The 21,707-nt window shown below is 54.4% G+C and overlaps 1 protein-coding gene across 2 annotated transcripts in view; it reads right to left on the reverse strand.

Annotated features, from left to right (window-relative positions):
• Window positions 1–14,965, reverse strand: part of SORL1 (sortilin related receptor 1) — a 60,167-nt gene extending 45,202 nt beyond the window's left edge. For both annotated transcript variants that reach the window (XM_058041166.1, XM_058041165.1), the window contains exons 1-6: window positions 14,905–14,965; window positions 3,459–3,575; window positions 2,999–3,124; window positions 2,563–2,724; window positions 1,270–1,337; window positions 456–636 (exon numbers count right to left, since the gene is read on the reverse strand). In XM_058041166.1, coding sequence (XP_057897149.1) covers window positions 456–636; window positions 1,270–1,337; window positions 2,563–2,724; window positions 2,999–3,124; window positions 3,459–3,548 — 627 coding nt within the window. In that variant the 5' untranslated portion in view covers window positions 3,549–3,575; window positions 14,905–14,965. The remainder of the gene's footprint in view (window positions 1–455; window positions 637–1,269; window positions 1,338–2,562; window positions 2,725–2,998; window positions 3,125–3,458; window positions 3,576–14,904) is intronic.
• Window positions 14,966–21,707: the final 6,742 nt, after the last annotated feature.

The raw sequence follows: 21,707 nt of genomic DNA on the forward strand, positions 1-21,707 counted from the left end.
GCTCGCCCACATCCTCTTTTCTTAGGCAAGCAGACTGAAAATGCAGCTTCCCTTCCAGGCTGGAGCACATGAGGCTGCTTGGAGCTGGTCCACGTTTGACGGTAATCTCCTCTGACAAGCGGCCTCCTTTAACCACCGAGCTGCCGAGCCACGTCCCCCTTCCCCTGCCACCCCCTCCCCGATGCTCCCAGCCATCCTCTGGCTTTTCCCTGCTCCCAGCCTTCTGCAGGCTGACCTACTTCTGCCCAGCCTGCCCGAGGCAGGGGCATGGAAACACCACGGGGAGAGCAGCACGGGCAGCCACGCTGTGAGCCCACAGGGGTGGCAGCTGCTGGCGGGCCGGGCGACACCTCTGTGACAAACCAGCGAGCTCTGAAGGCTCTGAGGCGCAGCAGAGACGCTCCTGCCCGCTGCGGTTCTGCACCACATCCACCCTCGGCAGCGAGTTCACTCACCACAGACTTGGTTGCAAACATGTATTTGTCCCTGAGCTGGAAATCCTGCACGTCCTCCAGGATGATCTCCTTGTTCTCCCGGCTCTGGAAGAAGTCTGTGCTGCGGATGACGGTCGAGGCCCCCGAGGGCTCGTGGCGCTCGATGTACACCGTGCTGGGCTTGTCGTAGGGCTCCACACCCCTGGGGGCACAGGGGACACGGTGACACGGGAGAACAAGGCAGCAGGAGCAAGGAGATGGGGTAGGGGGAATGGGAAGCACCCTTGTGTCACAGATATATTTTATGAAAAATCCTTTCCTTAGGATTTTTCTTCCTGAGAAGCTGAGAATGCCTCAGGAACAAAATATAAACAATGGTTATCTGCTGCTGTGGAATGCAACAGGTGCATCTGGGATTGGTCTCATGGGGTTGTTTCTAATTAATGGCCAATCACAGCTGGCTCAGACAGAGAGTCTAAGACACAAACCTTTGTTATCACTCCTTCCTATTCTATTCTTAGCCAGCCTTCTGATTAAATCCTTTCTTTTATTCTTTTAGTATAGTTTTAATGTAATATATATCATAAAATAATAAGTCAGCCTTCTGAAACATGGAGTCAGATCCTCGTCTCCTCCCTCATCCTCAGGCCCCTGTCAGCACCATCACACCCTTGGGTGCCAGGCTGTCACTTGTCACCATGCCCACAGTGCAGGGTGAGGGGAGCAGGGCTGGAGCACACCCTGGTACCCAGATTTCTGATTTTCACAGGACAGCAAACAGTGCAGGAGAAGTGTCTTCTTCTCTTGAGGGACAGGAGCTGGGTGTAGTACATACCAAGAAAACGACTTCACGTGCTCCTGAATCATTATCCAGGTCTGGCCAAAGTCATCTGATTTCCAGAGCTGCAACAACAAAGGTGAGAGATGCCAGCAGGACTGGGACACAAACAGACCCAATCCTTCAAGACACCCAGCGTGTCCATCCATGGCTACTCTCATGGCTTTTCATGTGGCAGCTCCTGGAGCAACAGCAGCTTTTCTGTTAATAACAGATAACCCAAACAGCAAAAAAAAAAATATCCTTTAGCCTTCTGCCAGAAGGATTTCCCACTGTTTACCTGTTTTCCCACTGTTTACCTCCAGGTTTTACTCAGTGTGTATCTCAAGGTGCTGTAATTATTTTCAATCTTTACCCAGCAGCTCCAGAAGGGGAAAAAAAAAGTGTTTGTATTCAAGCAGCAATTTGTTACTCGGGACCCAAAGGCAAACCACAGGCCCACATGAAACACTGCAGAGGTCACCCTGCCTCAGCTGCCAGGGCTCTGTGGTGAGTTATGGCCACGGCGGTTGGGCTGATGGATGTGGCTGGGAGCAGCGTGGATGGAGGAGAAGGGAAGGGAAATAAGAGAGGCAGCCTGCAGGTATTGTGTCCTCATTCTCCTGAGGTGAGAACAGGACAGACTGCAGGGAAGGGATGGATTTGGACAGCTCTGCATGTGAGATCAGACTCCCTGAATGGCCAGAGTGTCGCAGACATCTTTTATGAAAAATCCTTTCCTTAGGGTTTTTCCTCCTGAGAAGCTGGGAGGCCTCAGGAACAAAATGCAAACAATGGTTATCTGTTGCTGTGGAATGCAACAGGTGCATCTGGGATTGGTCTCATGTTGGTTGTTTCTAATTAATGGCCAATCACAGTGAGCTGGCTCCGACTCTCTGAGACACAAACCTTTGTTATCATTCTTTCTTTTTCTATTCTTAGCCAGCCTTCTGATGAAATCCTTTCTTCTATTCTTTTAGTACAGTTTTAATGTAATACATATAATAAAATAATGAATCAAGCCTTCTGAAACATGGAGTCAGATCCTCGTCTCTCCCCTCATCCTCAGAGCCCTGTGAACACGGTCCCATATCGTGTCCTCATTCTCCAGAGGTGAGAACAGGACAGACTGTAGGGAAGGGAGCGACCTGGCAGATTTGGGGAGCTCTGCGTGTGAGATCAGACACCCTGAATGGCCAAAGCACCAAGCCACAAAGGACCAGGCACGGTGGCTCTCAGCTGTGAGAGGCCACAGGAACATCCCACAGGGCAGGGTGGGATGCTGCTTCCCCACCTGAGCAAAGTGCTCACCTGTTTTTTGGGGTGAGACCTGTCGAAGCCCAGGAGGAGGTTGGGGTTCCTGCTGTGCAGGAGGAGGTCAGCTGCTCGGAAGGGGATGGAGAAGCCTTGGATGGTGTTGCAGAAGTCGGTGGTGATCCAGAGGTACGGGGCAAAGGCATCCACAAAGATATACTGGGAGTGGAGGGACAGACAGGGCAGAAGGTCAGAGCAGGGCCCAGGCTGGCAGCGATGGACGTGCACATCCCAGGGGAGCTTTGGGAGGGCAAACTTTGGAGGAGGAAAGTTTTCCCTGCTCCCACCACACTCTGACCATCACCAAGGCACAAGAAGTGCCTGGCCCAAGGGGTGTCCAGACACCCTTGGATGGCCAAAACATGAAGATACCCCAACAATCTTTGTCCCTGTGACAGCAGGGACAGAGGCCCAGCTGCCACGTCCCCCTCACCCTCTTGTTGTCAGCAGGGCTGTGGTAGAACTGGGCGATGGCCACCTCGCTGCTGTTCCCCCCATCGAAGCCGAACCTCTCCGAAATCTTCTTGAAACTCTTCCCATAGTCATAGGACACGTAAACCTGCAAAGGAGAAGCCCCACGGTGAGAAGCACAAAGTTCTGATCTCACTTCTGACAGATCTGGTGAAAACTCAGCGAATTACAAGGCAGGGAAAGATTTGAGATTTTCCCAACCATGCCTTGAACCCATGGGGCAGCACAGGGGATATTTAATATTTTGGTGCCTCTGAACCCAAACTTGTGGGGGATTATTGTGATATTTAATGCTTTTGTGCCTTTGAACCCAAACTTGTGGGCTTTTTTTTGTGTCTCAGGACACAAGAACAAGTCAGGCTGTAGCTCAGCAGCCACCACCACCTTGGTGCACCTGCAGAGGGCCAGGGTGTGTTACTTACATCGCTGTTTTTGGGGCCCAGCAAGGACAGGCTGTCCCTGGCCAAGGCCACAATCACGTTGCTCTTCTCTCCTGCCCAGTGAACGACCATCTGATTGTGGGAATCATTCAGGCTGACCTGCAACGCCAATAAAAGGACACCCTGAGTCACAGCCTCACCCCAGGGACAGCAAACACCCTCTCAAGCCACCCTTCCTTGGGAATACCAGACTTTGGGAAAAAAAAAAAAAAAAAAAAAAAAAAGCAGCATCTCTCCTGAACATGTTAGCAGAATGTGCCAAAAAGGGTGAATTTTCCCTTTGTTCTTCCTCAGGCAAACAAGATTCAGGGGATGATGAGAATGAAAACTCAAACCAAGCACTGGGACGTGTTTTAAGATCCAGGCTGATGAGACACAGGGAAGCAGAGGGCCAGGCACTGATCCCTTCTCTCTGGTGACCATGGCAGGACTCAAGGGACAGCCTTGAGATGCTGGAGGGGAGGTTGAGCTGGATATCAGGGAAGGTTCTTCAACCAGAGGATGCTGGGGGCTCCTCAGGGAATGGACACAGCCCAAGGAACTGCAGGAGTGTTTGGATATTGCTCCCAGGGATGCACAGGGTGTGATTGCTGGGGTGCCTGTGCAGGGCACTGTCGCAGACATCTCTTTATGAAAAATCTTTTCTTTAAGATTTTTCCTCCTGAGAAGCTGAGAGGCCTCAGGAACAAAATGTAAACATTGGTTATCTGCTGCTGTGGAATGCAACAGGTGCATCTGTAATTAGTCTCATGTGGTTGTTTCTAATTAATGGCCAATCACAGAGAGTCCGAGAGAGCTGCCTTTGTTATTCGTTCTTTCTTTTCTATTCTTAGCCAGCCTTCTGATGAAACCTTTTCTTCTATTCTTTCAGTATAGTTTTAATGTAATATATATCATAAAATTATAAATCATGAAACATTCTGAAACGTGGAGTCAGATCCTCGTCTCTTCCCTCATCCGAAAACCCCTGCGAACACGGTCACAGGGCACAACCCCAACAGCTCCAGGAGCATTTGGATATTGCTCTCAGGGATGCACAGGGTGGAATTGTTGGGGTGTCAGCCCCAGGAGCTCCAATTTGGATATTGCTCTCAGGGATGCAGAGGGTGGAATTGTTGGGGTGTCAGCCTCAGGAATTCCAGGAGCATTTGGATATTGCTCTCAGGGATGCAGAGGGTGGAATTGTTGGCGTGTCAGCCCCAGGAGCTCCAGGAGCATTTGGATATTGCTCTCAGGGATGCACAGGGTGGAATTGTTGGGGTGCCAGCCCCAGGAGCTCCAGGAGTGTTTGGATATTGCTCTCAGGGATGCACAGCCCGGGATTGTTGGGGTGTCTGTGCAGAGCCAAGGGCTGGCTCCCTTCCAGCCCAGGATATTCCACGTTTCCCTGCTGCTTTCCAGCACACACGGAGCCGTGCACGATCCCGTTATTCCCATGTGAGCGGTATCTGCCAGCACGGCGCTGTTTCTATGGGGAAGCTCTCGCAGCAGCAGCAGCACAGGGCGAGCTGACAGGGCAGGACAAACCCTCCGTGGCTGTCAGCAGCCAGCAGGCACAGCCGGGAGAGCAGCTCAGCCCGGCCGGGGATGCAGCAGAGCAGTGCGTGCCTGAGCCCTCGCACGCCACAGCTCAGCCCAGGGCTCTAACCCCGGAGCTGGGGCCTTGGGAAGCTGTAAAAATACAGGATAAGCCCTTCTTAGGCTTGATAGCCTGCAGCTCCCGCTGACCCCGGGATCAGCGAGCAGCACCGCCTGGAGAAGGGGCTGCTTTAACCTCCAGCAAGCCAAACGCTGCAAAAACAAGGAACTGATTCTGGGAGAAGACGGGCAGGGAGGGAGGGGGGGAGAGCCAAGTAGAAGCCCTCAAATCCCTCTTATGCAATAGCTCACAGGAGAGGAAAGAGAACCGACCACAAGCCTGGCAGGGAGCATCTCCCAAGCCAAAGCATTCCCGGGGCTGGAGCATCCCCCGAGGTTGGAGAATCCTCAGCCCGGAGCATCCCCCGGGGCTGGAGCATCCCCTGGGGCTGCAGCATCCCCCTGGTTGGAGCATCCCCTGGGAGCTGGAGCATCTCCTGGGGGCTGGAGCATCCCCCAGGTTGGAGCATCCCCCAGGGCCAGAGCATCACCCGGGTTGGAGCATCCCCCGGGCTGGAGCATCTCCCGGGTTGGAGCATCCCCCTGGCCGGAGCATCCCCCGGGTTGGAGCATCCCCCTGGCCGGAGCATCCCCCGGGTTGGAGCATCCCCCGGGTTGGAGCATCCCCCGGGTTGGAGCATCCCCCGGGTTGGAGCATCCCCCGGGTTGGAGCATAACCCGGCAGGGACCCTCTCACCAGGCAAACCCCGCCGGAGCTCCCGGCTCCAAACGCGGCTCAGATTTAGGTCAGCCAGCAGCAGCAGCAGCAGCAGCTACAAAGCCAGGCAGCCAGAGCCCTGCGTGCCCGCCAGAAAAAAGAAAACAAAATAAAAATGAAAAGGAAGAGACGCTGTTTGAGGATGCAGGGAAACAGGCTGGAGGAGGAGGAGGGATTGCTGCTGATCTCTGAGACAGCCTGGGGTGTGGAGCTGAGCTCTGCCCTCCCCGTCCCCTGCTCTGGAAGCAGAATAACCCCGTTTAAATCTCCCACATCTCTGCAGGTTATTTTGGGTGCAGCTTTTTTAGTGACCGAGCTGGAGGTGGGCACTGTTAGAACACAAACTCGGTCCTTCAGATCCTCTCAGCCAGGAGGGGTTAGTCACTACCTCAGTGCCCATTTTAATAGTACTTCTCTGGGGTTTTTTGGGTTTTTTTCCACGAGGAATCCAACACTTGGAGTTTCAAAAGCAGGAAAACCAGAGGAGACACCTATCTGCACCTTGGTTTAACCTCAGTAGTAAACCTCGTCAATGTACCGATGATATTTTCTGAAAAAATCATTTCCTTAGGATTTTTCCTCCTGAGAAGCTGGGAGGCCTCAGGAACAAAATGCAAACAGTGGTTATCTGCTGCTGTGGAATGCAACAGGTGCATCTGGGATTGGTCTCATGGGGTTGTTTCTAATTAATGGCCAATCACAGCTGGCTCGGACAGAGAGCCGAGCCACAAACCTTTGTTATCATTCCTTCCTATTCTATTCTTAGCCAGCCTTCTGATGAAATCCTTTCTTCTATTCTTTTAGTATAGTTTTAATATAATATGCATCATAAAATAATAAATCAAGCCTTCTGAAACATGGAGTCAGATCCTCGTCTCTCCCCTCATCCTCAGACCCCTGAGAACACGGTCACACCTCTGTATCTTTTTTATTCTTGTAAGATAAAGCAGACAGCAAGATCACTTTTTTGGAGACTTGGGAAGTTAAGTGAAACCCAAAAACCAGGCAGGGGCAACGTGTTTGGGTTCAGGGGGGCCAGCTGAGCTTTGTTAGCCCTTGAGGAGCAGGGTGGGCTCAGGCAGAGTCCCTCTATAAAGGCAAACTGGAGTCAGGTGAGGTTTGGCTCCCTGGTAGGACCAAGGAGTACTCAGTAGGAAGGGTTGGAGCAGCTGGAGAAGCTCTTACTAGAGGGTGTAAAGCAGGAGAAGGCAACCAAAGGATGCTGTAACTCTCCCAGGAAGGGGTTGTACAGCAATGGTTGGATTTATGAGCACCACACTTTTGCTTTTTGCTGCTTTGCAGCCCGTCAGAGCTCTGAGGGAACCCAAAGGGCTCAGGGGAGCACCAAGCAGGACCCACACAGCTAGGGGGTGATGTTCCATTAACCAGGATAACAACCATTAACCAATAACTTTGGGATAAGGCTGTGGCACTGTCACAGTGTCCCCAGCTCCCCCAGCAGGGCACAGCTGCCCGGGGAACTGCTGTAACCTCTGAGCAGACAGTCACTGGTGCCTCATGGAAACAGCATTTAGCATAAATTCCACTTAATGGGGAAGTGTTTTGGTCTTTGCCAAGTGATTAAGTGTATATGAAATATGCATGAAATTCTAATTTGCCCTCCTAATATGCAAGGTGCCAAATGAAGTCCAGGAGGGGGAAAGTGCAGCCAAGACACAGCAGAGGCTGCAATGGAGTCAGCGTTTGTGGCTTTGCTCTGTGTGTGTTTCTTTGTTAACAGCATCTTCCAACCAATGAACGCCCTGCAGGGATGGGACGGGAAGAGGACAGCCCCAGGAGGAGGCACCTGAGAGCAGGTATGAGCTCCAGGCTGGGCTGGTAGGGGGAATTTCTGGGAGCTGAGATGGGATTGCTGCCCTGCTGAGCCTGGAGAAGTGATGGAGGTCAGGAATTGAGTGCCCAAGGCTGGGAGAGGAGCCCTGCCCACGTTCTTTGGCACCTAAACTTGCAGCTTCCCTTCCTGCCTCATCCCTCTTGGCTGCCTGTGCCCAGATTTGGAGTTTGGAGAAGGATTTTGGTTGTGGAGGGGCCTCACCGCTGGCATGTGACAAATGTGAAAAATGCCAGCTTAGGGAGTTGGAGAGAGGGTTTGAGTCCTTTCTTCCTGAGATAGGATGGTGGGGTAACTGTAAGAAGGGGTTTAATCTTCAATCTTTGGCTTACAAGAGCAATGTTTTTATAAACTATTAGAGTTAATTCGAGTTTGAGCAGTTTATTCTCTAGGGCAGCTGCAAGGGGGAGTAAAAGTGGGATGATTGTGAAGTAGGTGAATGAGGCTGGTTGGCCAATGGTGATGGATGGGTGCAGGCTGGTCAGGGGTGGGTGACAGGCAGGGGCAGCTCTCAAGCTCTTTCCTTTAAATCCCAGCCTTGGAGCCCCTGCTCTGTGTGGGAAATGCGATTCTCCATGCAGAAATCTCACTGCTGGCTGTGCTGAGCTGCAGCAGAAAGATTGTGTGCTAGCAGTGACAAGTGACAGGACAGCGTGAGGGGCTGCTCCTGGTGTCCAGCGGGCCTGGGAGCTCTGTGTGAGTCCCTGGGCTTGCTTTGGTGAGGATTAAGGCATTAATGCTCCACTCCAGGGCTGGCACAGCAGCTCAAGGTGGGTGCTGGCGATTCCTTGGGAGGTGATGCACTGTGAGAGCTCAGGGCTGTCACAGACATCTTTTATGGAAAATCCTTTCTTTAGGGTTTTTCCTCCTGAGAAGCTGGGAGGCCTCAGGAACAAAATGCAAACAATGGTTATCTGCTGCTGTGGAATGCAACAGGTGCATCTGGGATTGGTCTCATGGGGTTGTTTCTAATTAATGGCCAGTCACAGTCAGCTGGCTCCAACTCTCTGAGACACAAACCTTTGTTATCATTCTTTCTTTTTCTGTTCTTAGCCAGCCTTCTGATGAAACCCTTTCTTCTATTCTTTTAGTACAGTTTTAATGTAATATATATCATAAAATAATAAATCAAGCCGTCTGAAACATGGAGTCAGATCCTCGTCTCTCCCCTCATCCTCAGGCCCCTGTGAATGCTGTCACACAGGGCTGCAAAGCTGAGAGCAGAACAAAGATTCCTGGGGATCACCGGGCTGTTTTCCCATCCTCACAGTGACCTACAAACAAATGCAGCTCCCAGGGAATTTCTGAGTAGTTAATGAGTTATCAGCGCTGTGTGATAAGCGAGGCTGACACAGAGCAAGGGTCCTGAGCAGCTCTGGAACCATCCAAGTGCTGCCAGCTCGGATCACGGCTCCAGAGCTGCCAGAACATGTGTGCACAAGGGGAATGGGTAAAATATTTTGATCCCAGCAGCTGGTGGGGCTGAAGAAGGAGTCAGAAGCACAGGGCAGAACAAGAGGGTGCTCTGATCGCGCTCCTCCTCATTCCAGCTCTCTGGAGGCTGCAGAGGACAAGTGCCAGGCCCTTGGTGCCCATTTTCTATCCTCCCCCTGGCAGAGCTGATGCAGGAGCTTGGCCCAGAGTGCCAGGGGTGGCTCCTGCTCCCAAAACAGCCCCAGAGTGCCAGGGGTGGCTCCTGGGTGGCTCTTGGCAGGGTCTCAGAGTGCCATGGATGGGTCCTGCTCCCCGCACAGCCCCACAGTGCCAGGGGTGGCTCCTGTCCCCATCCCCACAGTGCCAGGGGTGGCTCCTGCTCCCTGGCAGGGCCCCAGAAGTGCTGGGGTGGCTCCTGCTCCTTCTCCCAGCCCCAGAGTGCCAGGGGTGGCTCCTGCTCCCAAAACAGCCCCAGAGTGCCAGGGGTGGGTCCCAATAGGGTCTCAGAGTGCCAGGGATGGCTCCTGTCCCCAGCCCCAGAGTGCCAGAGGTGGCTCCTGGCAGGGTCCTGGAGTGGCTCCTGCTCCTGGGCCCAAGAGTGCCAGGGGTGCTTCCAGCATAGCCTACTCCCAGCATAGCCTACTCCCAGCATAGCCCCAGAGTGCCAGGGTGGCTCCTGCTCCTTCTCCCAGCCCCAGAGTGCCAGGGGTGGCTCCTGGGTGGCCCCAGAGTGCCAGGGGTGGCTCCTGCCACCTGGGTGGCTCCTGTTCCCAGCCCCAGAGTGCCAGAGGCGGCTCCTGCTCTTGGCACAGCCAGGGGTTGCTTCTGCTCCTGGGTGGCTTTGTGGCACAGCCCCAGAGTGCCAGGGGAGCTCCTGCTCCCATCCCCACAGTGCCAGGGATGGCTCCTGCTCCTAGCAGGGTCCCAGAGTGCCAGGATGGCTGCTGCCCCCAGCCCTGGAATGCCGGGGGTGCCTCCTTCTCCCGGCACGCCGCATTCCCCACGCTCTCTCCCGCTGAATCTCCATTCCTGCACCTTCTGCTCCTCTCCCCAGCATCTGCTGCCAGCCCTGCCAGGAGAGCTGGAAACGCCGCCCGTGCCCGCCACCTGTGGAGCTGCCGGTGGCTCGGACTGCAAATGCCAGGGTCTGAAATCATTGATGTGAAACACGGCTGACTCATTTCGCAGAGCGCCAGGCCCCGTGTTAATTTGGTTAATACTGGAATCAGCTGCTTGCAGGGCTGTTTTCTCTCCGCCACCACCAAGAGAGCTCTCCCTGAGCTGCTGTTTGCAGAATGGGAATGGGAGGGGAAGAGGAAGATTGGGGTCAGGGTAGGAATCCAGAAACAACCTAAACTGATAGAGGGGCAGGGATGTGGTGGGAATGGAGAGTTCCCCAGCAGATCTGGCAAGTGCTGATGAAATTCACTCCCCCATAACGAGGGAAGAAGGCTGCAGAAGAAGTCCAAAGTGTGCCATGAGCTTGGCATTGCAGCTCTGGGAAACCTTGAGCGATGCCCCTGGGACATCACAGCGCTCACAGGATCCGTGAGGAATCTGCTGGAGGGGAAAAAGAATGAATAAAACCACAAATACCTCTCCCAGCCATTATGGTGCCAGGAGCTGCGTGGCTTGCAGGGATCAAGCCCTGGCAAAAAGCAAATGCCAGGAGCAGGGAAACCTCCTCAGGGCGCAATGAAAGACTCAGCAATGGGGAGGAAGAGCTGCAGCTGGGACACGTCACCACCCAGGGCACCTCCACAAGGTTAAAGTCTGATCTGGGGAGGCTCTGCCAGGCCGGCAAAGTAGGTCAAAATTAAGTATGGTTCAGTTGGGATGCGGCGTGACTGATGTCTGCGCTCCAGAGCTCGCCCTGCAGAGCAATCCCTGCCTCCCCTGGGAGCAGCAGGGCTCTCTGCCAGCTCTGCACGACGGGCAGGGCATCGTCTGAGGCCTCCGTCAGCACAGAAGGGTGGGCAGTGGGGCTGCTGAGAGGGCAGGCTGTAGTGAACGGGCTGGGAATGATGAAAACTCGGTGGCTGTCCTCAAAGGCAGGATGGGTGATCAGCAAACGGGAAGGTTGGGTGCAATTAAATAGTTCCCCCCAGAAAAATGATGTTAGAGCAGGCACTAACTGGTGCAGGGAGGCGCAGAGGGGACAGCCACACACACAGGGACAGAGGCACAGAGGGGACAGCCACATGCATAGGGACAGTGAGGCACAGAGGGGACAGGGACAGGGAGGCACAGAGGGGACAGTCACACACACAGGGACAGGGAGGCACAGAGGGGACAGGGACAGGGACACACAGAGAGGACAGCCACACACAGGGACAGAGAGGCACAGAGGTGACAGGGACAGGGAGGCACAGAGGTGACAGCCACACACACAGGGACAGGGACACACAGAGGGGACAGCCACACACAGGCTGAGCACAGGGAGAGGCTCGAGCCCTGCAGTGAGAGCACAGAGGGGAAGGGGCTGCCACAGCAGCCACCAGCACTCAGAGATGATGTCCTTTGTCCTAGCGTGGTTTAAAGCAATGATTTCCTGCGAGCTGTGTGCTTTGGGGGTGGCTCCAGATAAACCTTTGCCAGAGAAGGGGGAGGGATGCCTGCAGGTCAAGGTCAGAGATGTTTCAGCAGTGTCAATGCTCTCATCGCTCCCCTCAGCACCAGCAGAGCCAATCTGGGCTCCTGCCCTGGCATTTTTTCTCTCTGTGTGCCACAGCCCTGACACCACAGTGTCCCCATGCCCCTCCCATGGTCACCCTTCAGCCCAGCACACCCCCAGAGCGGCTGCTTTGCTCTCCTGTGTTTGTTGTGTTCTCTGTGGTTCAGGGCTGGTTCACACCCAGCAACCAGGATTTATGTGGGATGGTGGAAATGGCAAATCCTGGAGGCAGGCCCTGTTTAGATAGGTTAGATACAAGGAAAAAGTTTTTTACAGACAGGGTGGTAAATTTCTGGAATGTTCTGCCGGGGGAGGTGGTGGAGACCCCATCCCTGGGTGTGTTTAACAAAGCCTGGATGTGGCACTGGGTGCCAGGGGTGAGTTGAGGTGCTGGGGCTGGGTTGGACTGGGTGATCTTTAGGGTCTCTTCCAGCCTGGTCATTCTGTGATTTTCCTGTGATTTTTCCCGTGATTTCTGTGATTTCTAGGACTGAGCAGGGCTGTGTAGGCAGGAGCACAAGGGTTGTGAGGGGACAGGAGGGTGGGTGGCAGACCAGCCCCTGTGCTGGTGGCCAGCAGCTCGTGCCAGGATGATGAGGTGCCACCCTTGTGGAAGGGGTTCAGGGAGCCCTGCTCACCCCAAGGGTGAAGTTTTCTTGCCCTGGGGATGCTCCTCTGCTGCCAGTGGCATCCTAGAACGGTCCTGCCTCGTGTCAGTGCTTGCCTCAAACAGTCTGTCCATTGTAACCCTCACCAACGATCCCACAGAGGTGAGGGCTGGGCAAGGGAACAAAACCTGCTCTGTCTCCAAGCTGATGGACTCGAGTCAGGCATTTGGTCTCCTGATTGCTGCTGTTTCAGAGTCAGAAAAAAACCAGGAAAAGCCACAAAGGGGGATGAGGCTGCTGGTCCTGTTCTTTGGGGATGTTCCTGGGAAGTTTTGCTGCAAGGATGTGCTCAGCACTGAGGGTCCAGATAAAAAAATCCAAGTTACATCTTGTGCTTTGGTGTCCAAGGCAAGAGGGCTCTGAGCCTGCTCCTGACAGTGCTGAGTAAGCTGTGCTTGGCTCCTGAGGAGCTACAAAGGCTTTGGATGATCTTCCCCTGCTCGGTTCCAGACAGAGAGCGATGCATCCCTCCCTCTGCTCCCTTGATGCCATCACCCCCACAGCAGCAAACCCTGCTCTCCCCATTCCCTGGGCACAGCCTGGGCTCTCAGCTGTGCCCCCAGCCTGGGTCAGAGAGCCAGGGAAGGGCAGGGAGTTTGGGGGCACGAGCCAGAGCGCAGCATATGGCCAAGTGACCTGCCAAAGGCACGGGGCTGGGATGTGTCCCAGAGCAGGGACTGCAGTGACACAACACAAGGATGCTGGCTCCCAGCACTGCCCCTCGTGCTGATGGCCCCGGGAGAGGAGTGCTTTGACTGCACTTTGATTTTCTGCTGCTGCTGGAGAGCGGGGAGCTGGGGGAGGGAGGTCATGGGGATTGCTGGGTGCTTGTGACCAGGCACGAGACCCCTGAGCACGGAGCTGCACGGCCTTTCCGGCTTGCCAGGCATTAGGAGCTCGTGTGGTCAGATCTGTGACGCAGCCCAGGGCACACAGGCTCCCTCCTGTCCCTTTCATTGAGGCAGAGCCCTGATTTGAAGTGCTGTAGAGAGCTCATGAATGTTGTTTAGTGCAGAGCAGCTCTTCCTGGTGACACACCTGGGCTGTAAAATCTGTGTGTCCTGCCCCACAGCAGAGGGAGGAAGGGGCGCTGTGAGCTCTGCTGCCAGTGAGAGCAACTCCATTCCCCAGGCCAACCCCTCCTGGAAGCTCGAGGCAATGAGAAAATCCCAAACAGCGGCAAACTGTTGAACTCCCACTGCTTCCTATTAGCCCTGTTCTGGATGGTGACAGGGTCAGTGCACCCTGCAGGGCCTGCAGCTCCTGAGCAGGAGACAGGGACATCCCTGCTGGAGCTGCTCCCTGCCTGGCAGGGGATGGGAGGCATGGGGAGACAGAAGGGAAAGTGCCACCAATGCCTTGCCGTGCATGAGAGACAAGTGTCATGTTTTCTTCTAAAATGGGGTAGCTGTGTTATGCTAAAAACAGCCAAACGCTGAGGAGGTAGAGGAGGCGAAGCAGATTTTCAAGGGGAGGAGGAACAGCTTTTCCCTAAACAAGGGAACAGAAGGGCTTTAGGAGCAGCACCAGCCCTGCATGTGCCCCTCCAGCAGCTCCAGGGCCGGCCCTGCCTCGTGACTGATCCTACAAGTAGCAAAAAGGGGAAATTATAGAGCACCAGGGGGGAAAACACCATCCAAGGAGGCAAAGGCAGATGTCACCGAAGGCTCAAAGCCTCTCCTCAAGTGTGCCATGTCCCTCCGTGGGCTGGTCCCCCCCCCCATTGGCATTTTGGGCACGTGATGGGGACACAGGCAGTGTCAGCAAGGAGGATCAAGTAGGGCAGAGAAGTGCAGACAGCGTGCGGGTACATCAAAAATAAACCAGAACCTTTAAAAAGCTGAAGCTTTCCCCAGCCTAAAGTCCAAGGGTGTAATTTGGGTGTAATTTGTCATCACCACCCAAAAGAGATGGAAAAGAAGGGGGATGAGGGGGAGCCTTCATGGTCCTGGCAGCAAAACTTGCCAGTGAATGGAGCCCGAGCAGGGATACTTTCAGCAATAGCAGTTTCTGTGTTTGCCTGCCGTGAGCCGCTCCGCTCCCCTTTTTCCCGAGGCTCAGCGGAGGATGGCTGGGGCACGCCAGGACCGCGGGGACGGAGGGAAGGAAGGAAGGAAGGACACGGTGCCTCGCACAGAGCCATGGTTCCCCCCGGCGTCACCTCCCCCTGCCCGGCTCAGGGCGAGCATCCCCGGCTCACGGCGCCGCTGCCCGCAGGGAATCCCTGTCCGTCCCTTCCCTTGCCGGGGATGCCCGGCCCCAATCCCCGCTGCGTGCCCTTGGCTGCTCCCTGCGAGCCCGCGGGGATGCGGGGATGGAGAGCCGCGATCCCCGCACCGAGCCCTGCCCGGGCGCGACCCCCGGTGCGGAGCGGGGTGTGCTGCCGGAGCTCGGGGCTCCAGCGGTGCCTGCGCCCCTCCGTGCCGGCCGCGGCGCGGGCTCACCTGTCCGTACACCTGGATGGGCTCGGGCGGGCGCGGCGCGGCGCGGCGGCCCCGCGGGGGCTCGGCGGGGGCCGGCGGGGCGCGGAGCAGCAGCGGCGGCGGCGGCGGCGAGCGGGCAGGAGCGGGCACCGGCAGCAGCAGCAGCAGCAGCAGCGGCAGGAGCGGCAGGAGCCGGCGGGGGAGCGCGGGGGCACGGCCGGCCCCGCCGCAGCTCCGTGTCGCCATGTTCGTGCCGCCGGGGCCGGGCGGAGCGGAGCCGAGCGGGGCCGAGCGGGGCCGGGAGGAGCGGCAGCCGCGCCGCCGCCCGGAGAGAATGTGCAATGTGCATGGGCAGCGAGCGCTGCTGCTGCTGCCGAGAGCCCCCCCGCGGGCACCGAGCCTCGGGCCCCCGAGCCTCTGCTCCGCTCTGCTCCCCTCTGCTCCCCTCCGCTCCCCTCTGCTCCCCTCCGCTCCCCTCTGCTCCGCTCTGCTCCCCTCTGCTCTCCTCTGCTCGCTCCTTTCTTCCCTCTGCGTCTTTTGATTCCCTCTCCGTCTCTTTCGGCCTCTCCGGAGGATGCTCGGCTCCCCAGTGAGATGGAGTCTCGGGGAACCGTCTGAAATAAGTTCTAGTGAATTTCTGTGAAATGGACTAAAGCTCGGCCCCCCTCCCCTCTGCTCGCCTCCTTCTCGCTCCTTTCTTCCCTCTTCTTCTTTTTCTTCCCTCTCCGTCTTTTTCGGCCTCTCCGGAGGGTGCTCGGCTCCCCGAGCTTCACGAGATGGAGTGAAATAAGTTCTGGTGAATTTCTGTGATACGGATTAAAGCTCGGGGCCCTTCCCCTCTTCTCATCTCTTCCTCGCTCTTTTCTTCCCTCTTCTTCTTTTTCTTCCCTCTTGCTCTTTTGCTTCCCACTGCGTCTTTTCCGGCCTCTACGGAGGATGCTCGGCTCCCCGAGCTTCATGAGATGGAGTGAAATAAGTTCTGGTGGATTTCTGTGAAACGGATTAAATTTCGGGCCCCCTTCCCTCTTCTCCTTCCTTCTCCCTCGTTTCTTCCCTCTTCTTCTTTTTCTTCCCTCTCCATCTTTTTCGGCCTCGCCGGAGGATGCTCGGCTCTCCCCGACGAGATGGAGTGCAGTAAGTTCTGGTGGATTTCTGTGAAATGGATTCAAGGGTCCATTAAAGGACCCCTTCCCCTCTTCTCGCCTCTTCCTCGCTCTTTTCTTCCCTCTTCTTCTTTTTCTTCCCTCTTGCTCTTTTGCTTCCCACTGCATCTTTTTCGGCCTTTCTGGATGATGCTCCTGGCTTCCTGACGAGATGCAGTGAAATAAGTTCTGGTGATAAATTCTGTGATATGGATTAAAGCTCGGGACCCCTCCCCTCTTCTCGCCTCCTTCTCGCTCTTTTCTTCCCTCTTCTTCTTTTTCTTCCCTCTCCATCTTTTTCGGCCTCTCCGGAGGATGCTCGGATCCCCGAGCTTCACGAGGTGGAGTGAAATAAGTTCTGGTGAATTTCTGTGAAATGGACGAAAGCTCAGGACCCTTTCCCTGCATCTCCTCTTCCTTCACCTCTTCCCTGCTCTTTCTCGTCTCCCTTTCCTTTCCCCTGCTCTTTCTTCTCTTCTTCTTTTTCTCCCTCTCCCTCTCTTCACATCCAGATAATAAGTGAAGTGAAATAATAAGTGAAATAATGAGTTCAAGTTCATTTCTGTGAAATGGAGTAAAGAGAAATGAAGCAGCCGGGAATTGAGTTGAAGGGAGCAAGAGTGAATGAAAGCAAACTGTGTTGAAATAAAGAAGAAGCTGCTTAGGAGAGTGTGGAGTGACAGGGCAAAGGGGAAAGGCTTCAAACTGGCAAAGCGCAGGGTCAGATTGGATATCAGGAGGAAATTCCTCCCTGTGAGGGTGGTGAGACCCTGGCACAGGTGCCCAGAGAAGCTCTGGCTGCCCCTGGATCCCTGGGATTGTCCAAGGCTGGGTTGGATGTGCCTTGGAGCAGCCTGGGACAGTGGGAAGTGTCTCAGTTTCTGCTGTGTTTTCACCTGGGCAGAGCTGGGAACGTGAGCAAGACATGGTGGGAGCAGGAAGGCAGAAACACTCAGGGTCTCTGCAGGGCCTTGTGCCCCCTCTCCCAGCCATGGCAGCTGGGTTTGAGCTGTGCCAGTGCCCGTGTGCTGCCCACGGAACACTTGGCACGGGCAACGTGCCCATAACTCACCAAAGGGCGGGAGGAGATGCTTGGCTGCTTGTGCAGGGACAGCGCAGCACTGATGCCAGCTGCCACAATCTGATTTATTGGGGCAGCTCAAAATGCCAGCTGTGGGATTCCCCTGGTGCTGCTCCCCTGGTCACTGTGCATCCCTTTCAGAAAGCGACTTAGAGAGACAAGCTAGGGCTGAGCAACAGGCACAGCTCACCTTTGCTGCCATCTCCCAGTGTCATTTTGTCATCTCCCAGTGTCATTTTGTCATCTCCCAGTGCCACTGGAATCTCCTGCCTCAAATCCTTGCTCCCCCATCCTGCCCTGCATCCTTGCTTTGCCCATCTCCCGCTCTTTTGGCCCAAATTTGCTGGCGCCCAGCACTTTGAGCAGCCCCAATAAATCAGATTGTGCCCGCTGGCATCAGCCCTGTGCTGTCACTGAGTACCCAACCAAGCCTCATCTCCTGCCCTGGTGGTTTTTAGGTATGGTGTTGCTGCTAAGAAATGGCCTGAGCTCAGGTGGGTGGCTCAGGTGGGTTTTGGTGTTGGTTAATCATCAGTGCATTTATGTCTTGTTGTGAGATAGAATTAGGAGAAAGGTAAAGTCCTCATCTCTGGGCCAGATGAGAAGGACTCAAAAAGGAGCTGGACATGAGGAATTGTAGCGAGTTTGGTTTGTTAATTGTAGATTATTTTTTTAATTTTGAGATTTTCTAACTGATGTATTGATGAGTGTGGTGGGGTTTAATGTGGTTAATCATTAGTGTATTTATTTCTTGCAGGAGAAAGGTAAAGCAGGTTCAAACTATAACAGGAATAGAGTAAGAAATGGGAGGAAATGAGGAACTGCCTTTGCTGAGGTGCTAAATGGAGGAAAATGGTGTTTTGAGGGGGTTTGCTGTCTCTGAGGTACTGAGAACACACTGATGGCTTTCAACCCCTCTGCCTCTCCAGCATTTCCAATAAAAAAAAAAAAGGATATTGCCCAGCAGTGAAGGAATGGGAGCCTGTAAATCCCATGGACAGCCCCAAGGCAATCTTCCTCCTCCTTTTCCACTTGCCTTAATAGCAGGAACGTTGTCCAGAGCTTTCCCCGAGGTGCTTTCACCTAGAAACCCAGTTAGAGCATTTCAATTATGGGGTCAATACAATTATAAAGCCTCCTAAAAAGGCTTTTAGAGGTCTGGGCTCAGAGTGATGTCCCCGTGGAGGACAGGGGGTCACCGTGGCTCTGGGCAGAGTCACTGAGGGAATTTGGTTCTGTGGGAATCCCTGCAGCCAGCTGCTCTCTGGGCAGGATGAGAAGGACTCAAAAAGGACGTGGAGATGAGGAGCTGTAGCGATTTTGCTTTGTTATTTTTAGATTTTTTTTTTTTTTATTTTGAGATTTTCTAACTGATGTGTTGATGAGTGTGGTGGGTTTTAGTGTTGGTTAATCATTTGTGTATTTATTTCTTGTTGTGAGATAGAATTAGGAGAAAGGTAAAGTCCTTCTCATCTCTGGACCAGATGAGAAGGACCCAAAAAGGACCTAGAATGAGGAATTGCGGTGATTGTGGTTTGTTAATTCTAGATTTTTTAAAAATTTTGAGATTTTCTAACTGATGTGTTGGTGAGTGTGGTAGATTTTAGTGTTGGTTAATCATCAGTGAATTTATTTCTTGTTGTGAGATAGAAGAAAGGTAAATCCTTCTCATCTCTGGGCCAGATGAGAAGGACTCAAAAAGGACATGGAGATGAGGAATTGTAACAATTTTGGTTTGTTAGTTTTAGATTTTTTTTGAAATTTTGAGATTTTCTAACTGCTGTGTTGGTGAGTGTGGTGGGTTTTAATGTGGCTAATCATTAGTGTATTTATTTCTTGCAGGAGAAAGGTAAAGCAGGTTCAACTAACAGGAATAGAGTAAGAAATGGGAGGAAATGAGGAACTGCCTTTGCTGAGGTGCTAAATGGAGGAAAATGGTGTTTGGGGGTTTGCTGTCTCTCTTCCAGCCCATTTTTCACACTTTTTGCAGGGTGTAAGAAGGGTCCCTGTGCCCCTGCGGTGGGCACAGGGTGGGAGCTTCAGCCAGTGGCTGGGTGAGCCCAGCCCTGCTAAATGCTCACAGATGAATGGCTCTTTCTTTGTGCAGGGAAACACACGTTTCCCTTGCCAGGGGATTTTTTTGTTGTTGTTGTAAAGGGGAGAGGGGAACAGTGCAGAGTTTATTTTAAGGTCCATCTGGATTTCATCAGCAGCAAAAGCTGTGAACTCCAAGAGCAAGGTGAGGAGGAGCCCCTGGCCCCCTGGTTTTCCTTCCCCTCGTCCTTGAGACCTTTCCCTGTCTCAGCTTTAGAGCTCCCAGAGGGTTTGGGGGGGCTGGAACAGCCATTTCCATAAAGTCTCACTGAGAGGGTAAAGCTGCTTAAAGGAGCCATTGCTTGATGCTGGAGTGCAATCAGGGAACCAAGGATTGCACCCTACCCATGGCACTGGCCTCAGAGCCTTCCTCAGAGGATGATGATGGCTGTAGGGTTCCCTGCAGGGCTCAGGGCTGTGTCAGAGGCGCCCAGTTGTTGCATTCTCACACACACTTGGTGTGCTGGGGGCTCTCTGAGGGGGATGTTCAGTGCGTGGTACAAACGTGTGGGGGTGAAAGGAGGGAAGGAAATGCTCTGTGTGGGGTGGGACAGGGCAGCTCTTGCAGACAAATCAGCAGAAAAGGCTCTGATGACAGGAAAAACGTGAGGAATGGGGTCATGGAACAGGAGCAGGGACACCCCGTGCGTGTCCTCTAGGAGAGCCCCTCCTGCCCCACGCTGGAGGAGTGTCACCCTGGGATTTTAAGATTTTCTGAGCCTTCTGATGTTGATATTCTTGTGGCAAACTTTCTCACACACTTTCTGTAAATAACTTATTGTTTTCCATTCTTTTATGAAGGAGGAGAAATCTGATGGGCTGTTGGTCTGTCCAGTGTCATTGAAGAGGTGGCACTGTCACTTTTGGAAATCTATAAATGTTATCCATAAATCTATAAATGTTTGAGTCAGAAATTTAAAATTCTTTTTACCTTGAGAGAGCTGTGTGTCCACATCGTGTTGGTTCGCACTGTTTTGCATTCCTTTATGAAGGAGGAGAAATTTGATGGGCTGTTGGTTTGTCCAGTGTCATTGGAGAGGTGGCACTGTCACCCTCCAATCCACTGCCACTTTTGGGCAACTATAAATGTTAGAGTCAGAAAATAAACTTTCGGTTTTTTCTTCACCATTTCTTGAGAACAGGCGTGTGAGCTTGTGTTCTTTGGTGTCCTATAGCGACCGAGGAGGAGGAGGAGGAGGAGGAGGAAGGGCATCCACGCAGGTGCAGCCGTGATGAGCAACATCCCCATCTTGTGGCAGCAGCAGCACCAGGGGAGCAGAGCCGGAGCTGCTCCGTGTTCCAGAGCCCCAGGGCCACGGCGGGGATGCGACAGCCTTGGCAAGGCCGTGTGAGCGGCAGGACACGATCTGTGAGCGGCAGGACACGACGTGCCCGTGCCCGGAGCTGCGGATCCACCCCGGGGCAGTGCCAGGCAGCAGGGCCGTGGGAGGGTGAGTGCACCAGAGTGATGCAATCTCACCCCAGGACTTCAATTATGGGGTCAATGCAGTTACAAACCCTCCTAATGAGGCTTTTAGAGGCCTTGGCTCAGAGCGATGTCCCCCTGGAGGACTCGCAGCGGCTCTGGGCAGTCAGTGAGGGAGTTTGGTCGTATGGGAATGAAGATGTGGTGCCCTGTGAGGGTCACTGCCTGTCCCCACGCTGCCAGGATGGGGCCCCCAGACTGCACCCACCCAGGATTGGGTGCCCAGGCTCTGCTAAGGTGGGAGGATGGGATTTTGAGAACCCGAGAACCCTGGGGCCTTTCCAAGAGTGGACTGGGAACCAGGCTGGCCAAGGCCTGTGGTGTTGCCACCGTGTTTGATCTGGGCTCTGCCTTGACCCCGGGTTAATCAGCACACAGGGCTCAGGGGTGCTGTCCACGTGGGCAGAGCAGGTTGGCATGGTGAAAAGGAGAAGGCAGAGTGTGACTGTGGTGGCAGGACATGGGGCAGGTGTCCCTTGTGCTCCCCAGGTGCCACAGGTGTGGTGGTGCGGCCTTGGGGACAGCTGAGGGTGGACGAGGAGCAGAGGGGCTGCCACCACTGCAAGGGACCCACAGAGGGGATGTCACCACTGCAGGGGACCCACAGAGGGGCTCCATCCCCAGCAAGGACTCACAGAGAGGCCTCCATCCCCAAGGACTCACAGAGAGGCCTCCATCCCCAAGGACTCACAGAAGGGTCTCCATCCCCAGCAAGGACCCACAGAGGGGTCTCCATCCCCAGCAAGGACACACAGAGGGGTCTCCATCCCCAGCAAGGGCTCCAGGGACTGGTGAAACTGGGGGAGCAGGGCGTGGGAAAGCACAGCTGTCACTGTGCAGGGACGCGGTCACACCTGAGGTTCTGTGGTGGCTCTGGCCACTCTGTGTTTTGCCCATCTTCTGCTGTTTTGGCCCAAATTTGCTGCCAGCACAGCACGGCTCGGTGCCAAGCCCCTCATGGGTGCTGTAGGACAGAAATGGGCTGCCCCAGGAGTCAGGGAGAAGGGAGCAAACAGCAGGC

This window comes from Melospiza georgiana, chromosome 27, assembly GCF_028018845.1.
Source record: "Melospiza georgiana isolate bMelGeo1 chromosome 27, bMelGeo1.pri, whole genome shotgun sequence".
NCBI lineage: Eukaryota > Metazoa > Chordata > Aves > Passeriformes > Passerellidae > Melospiza > Melospiza georgiana.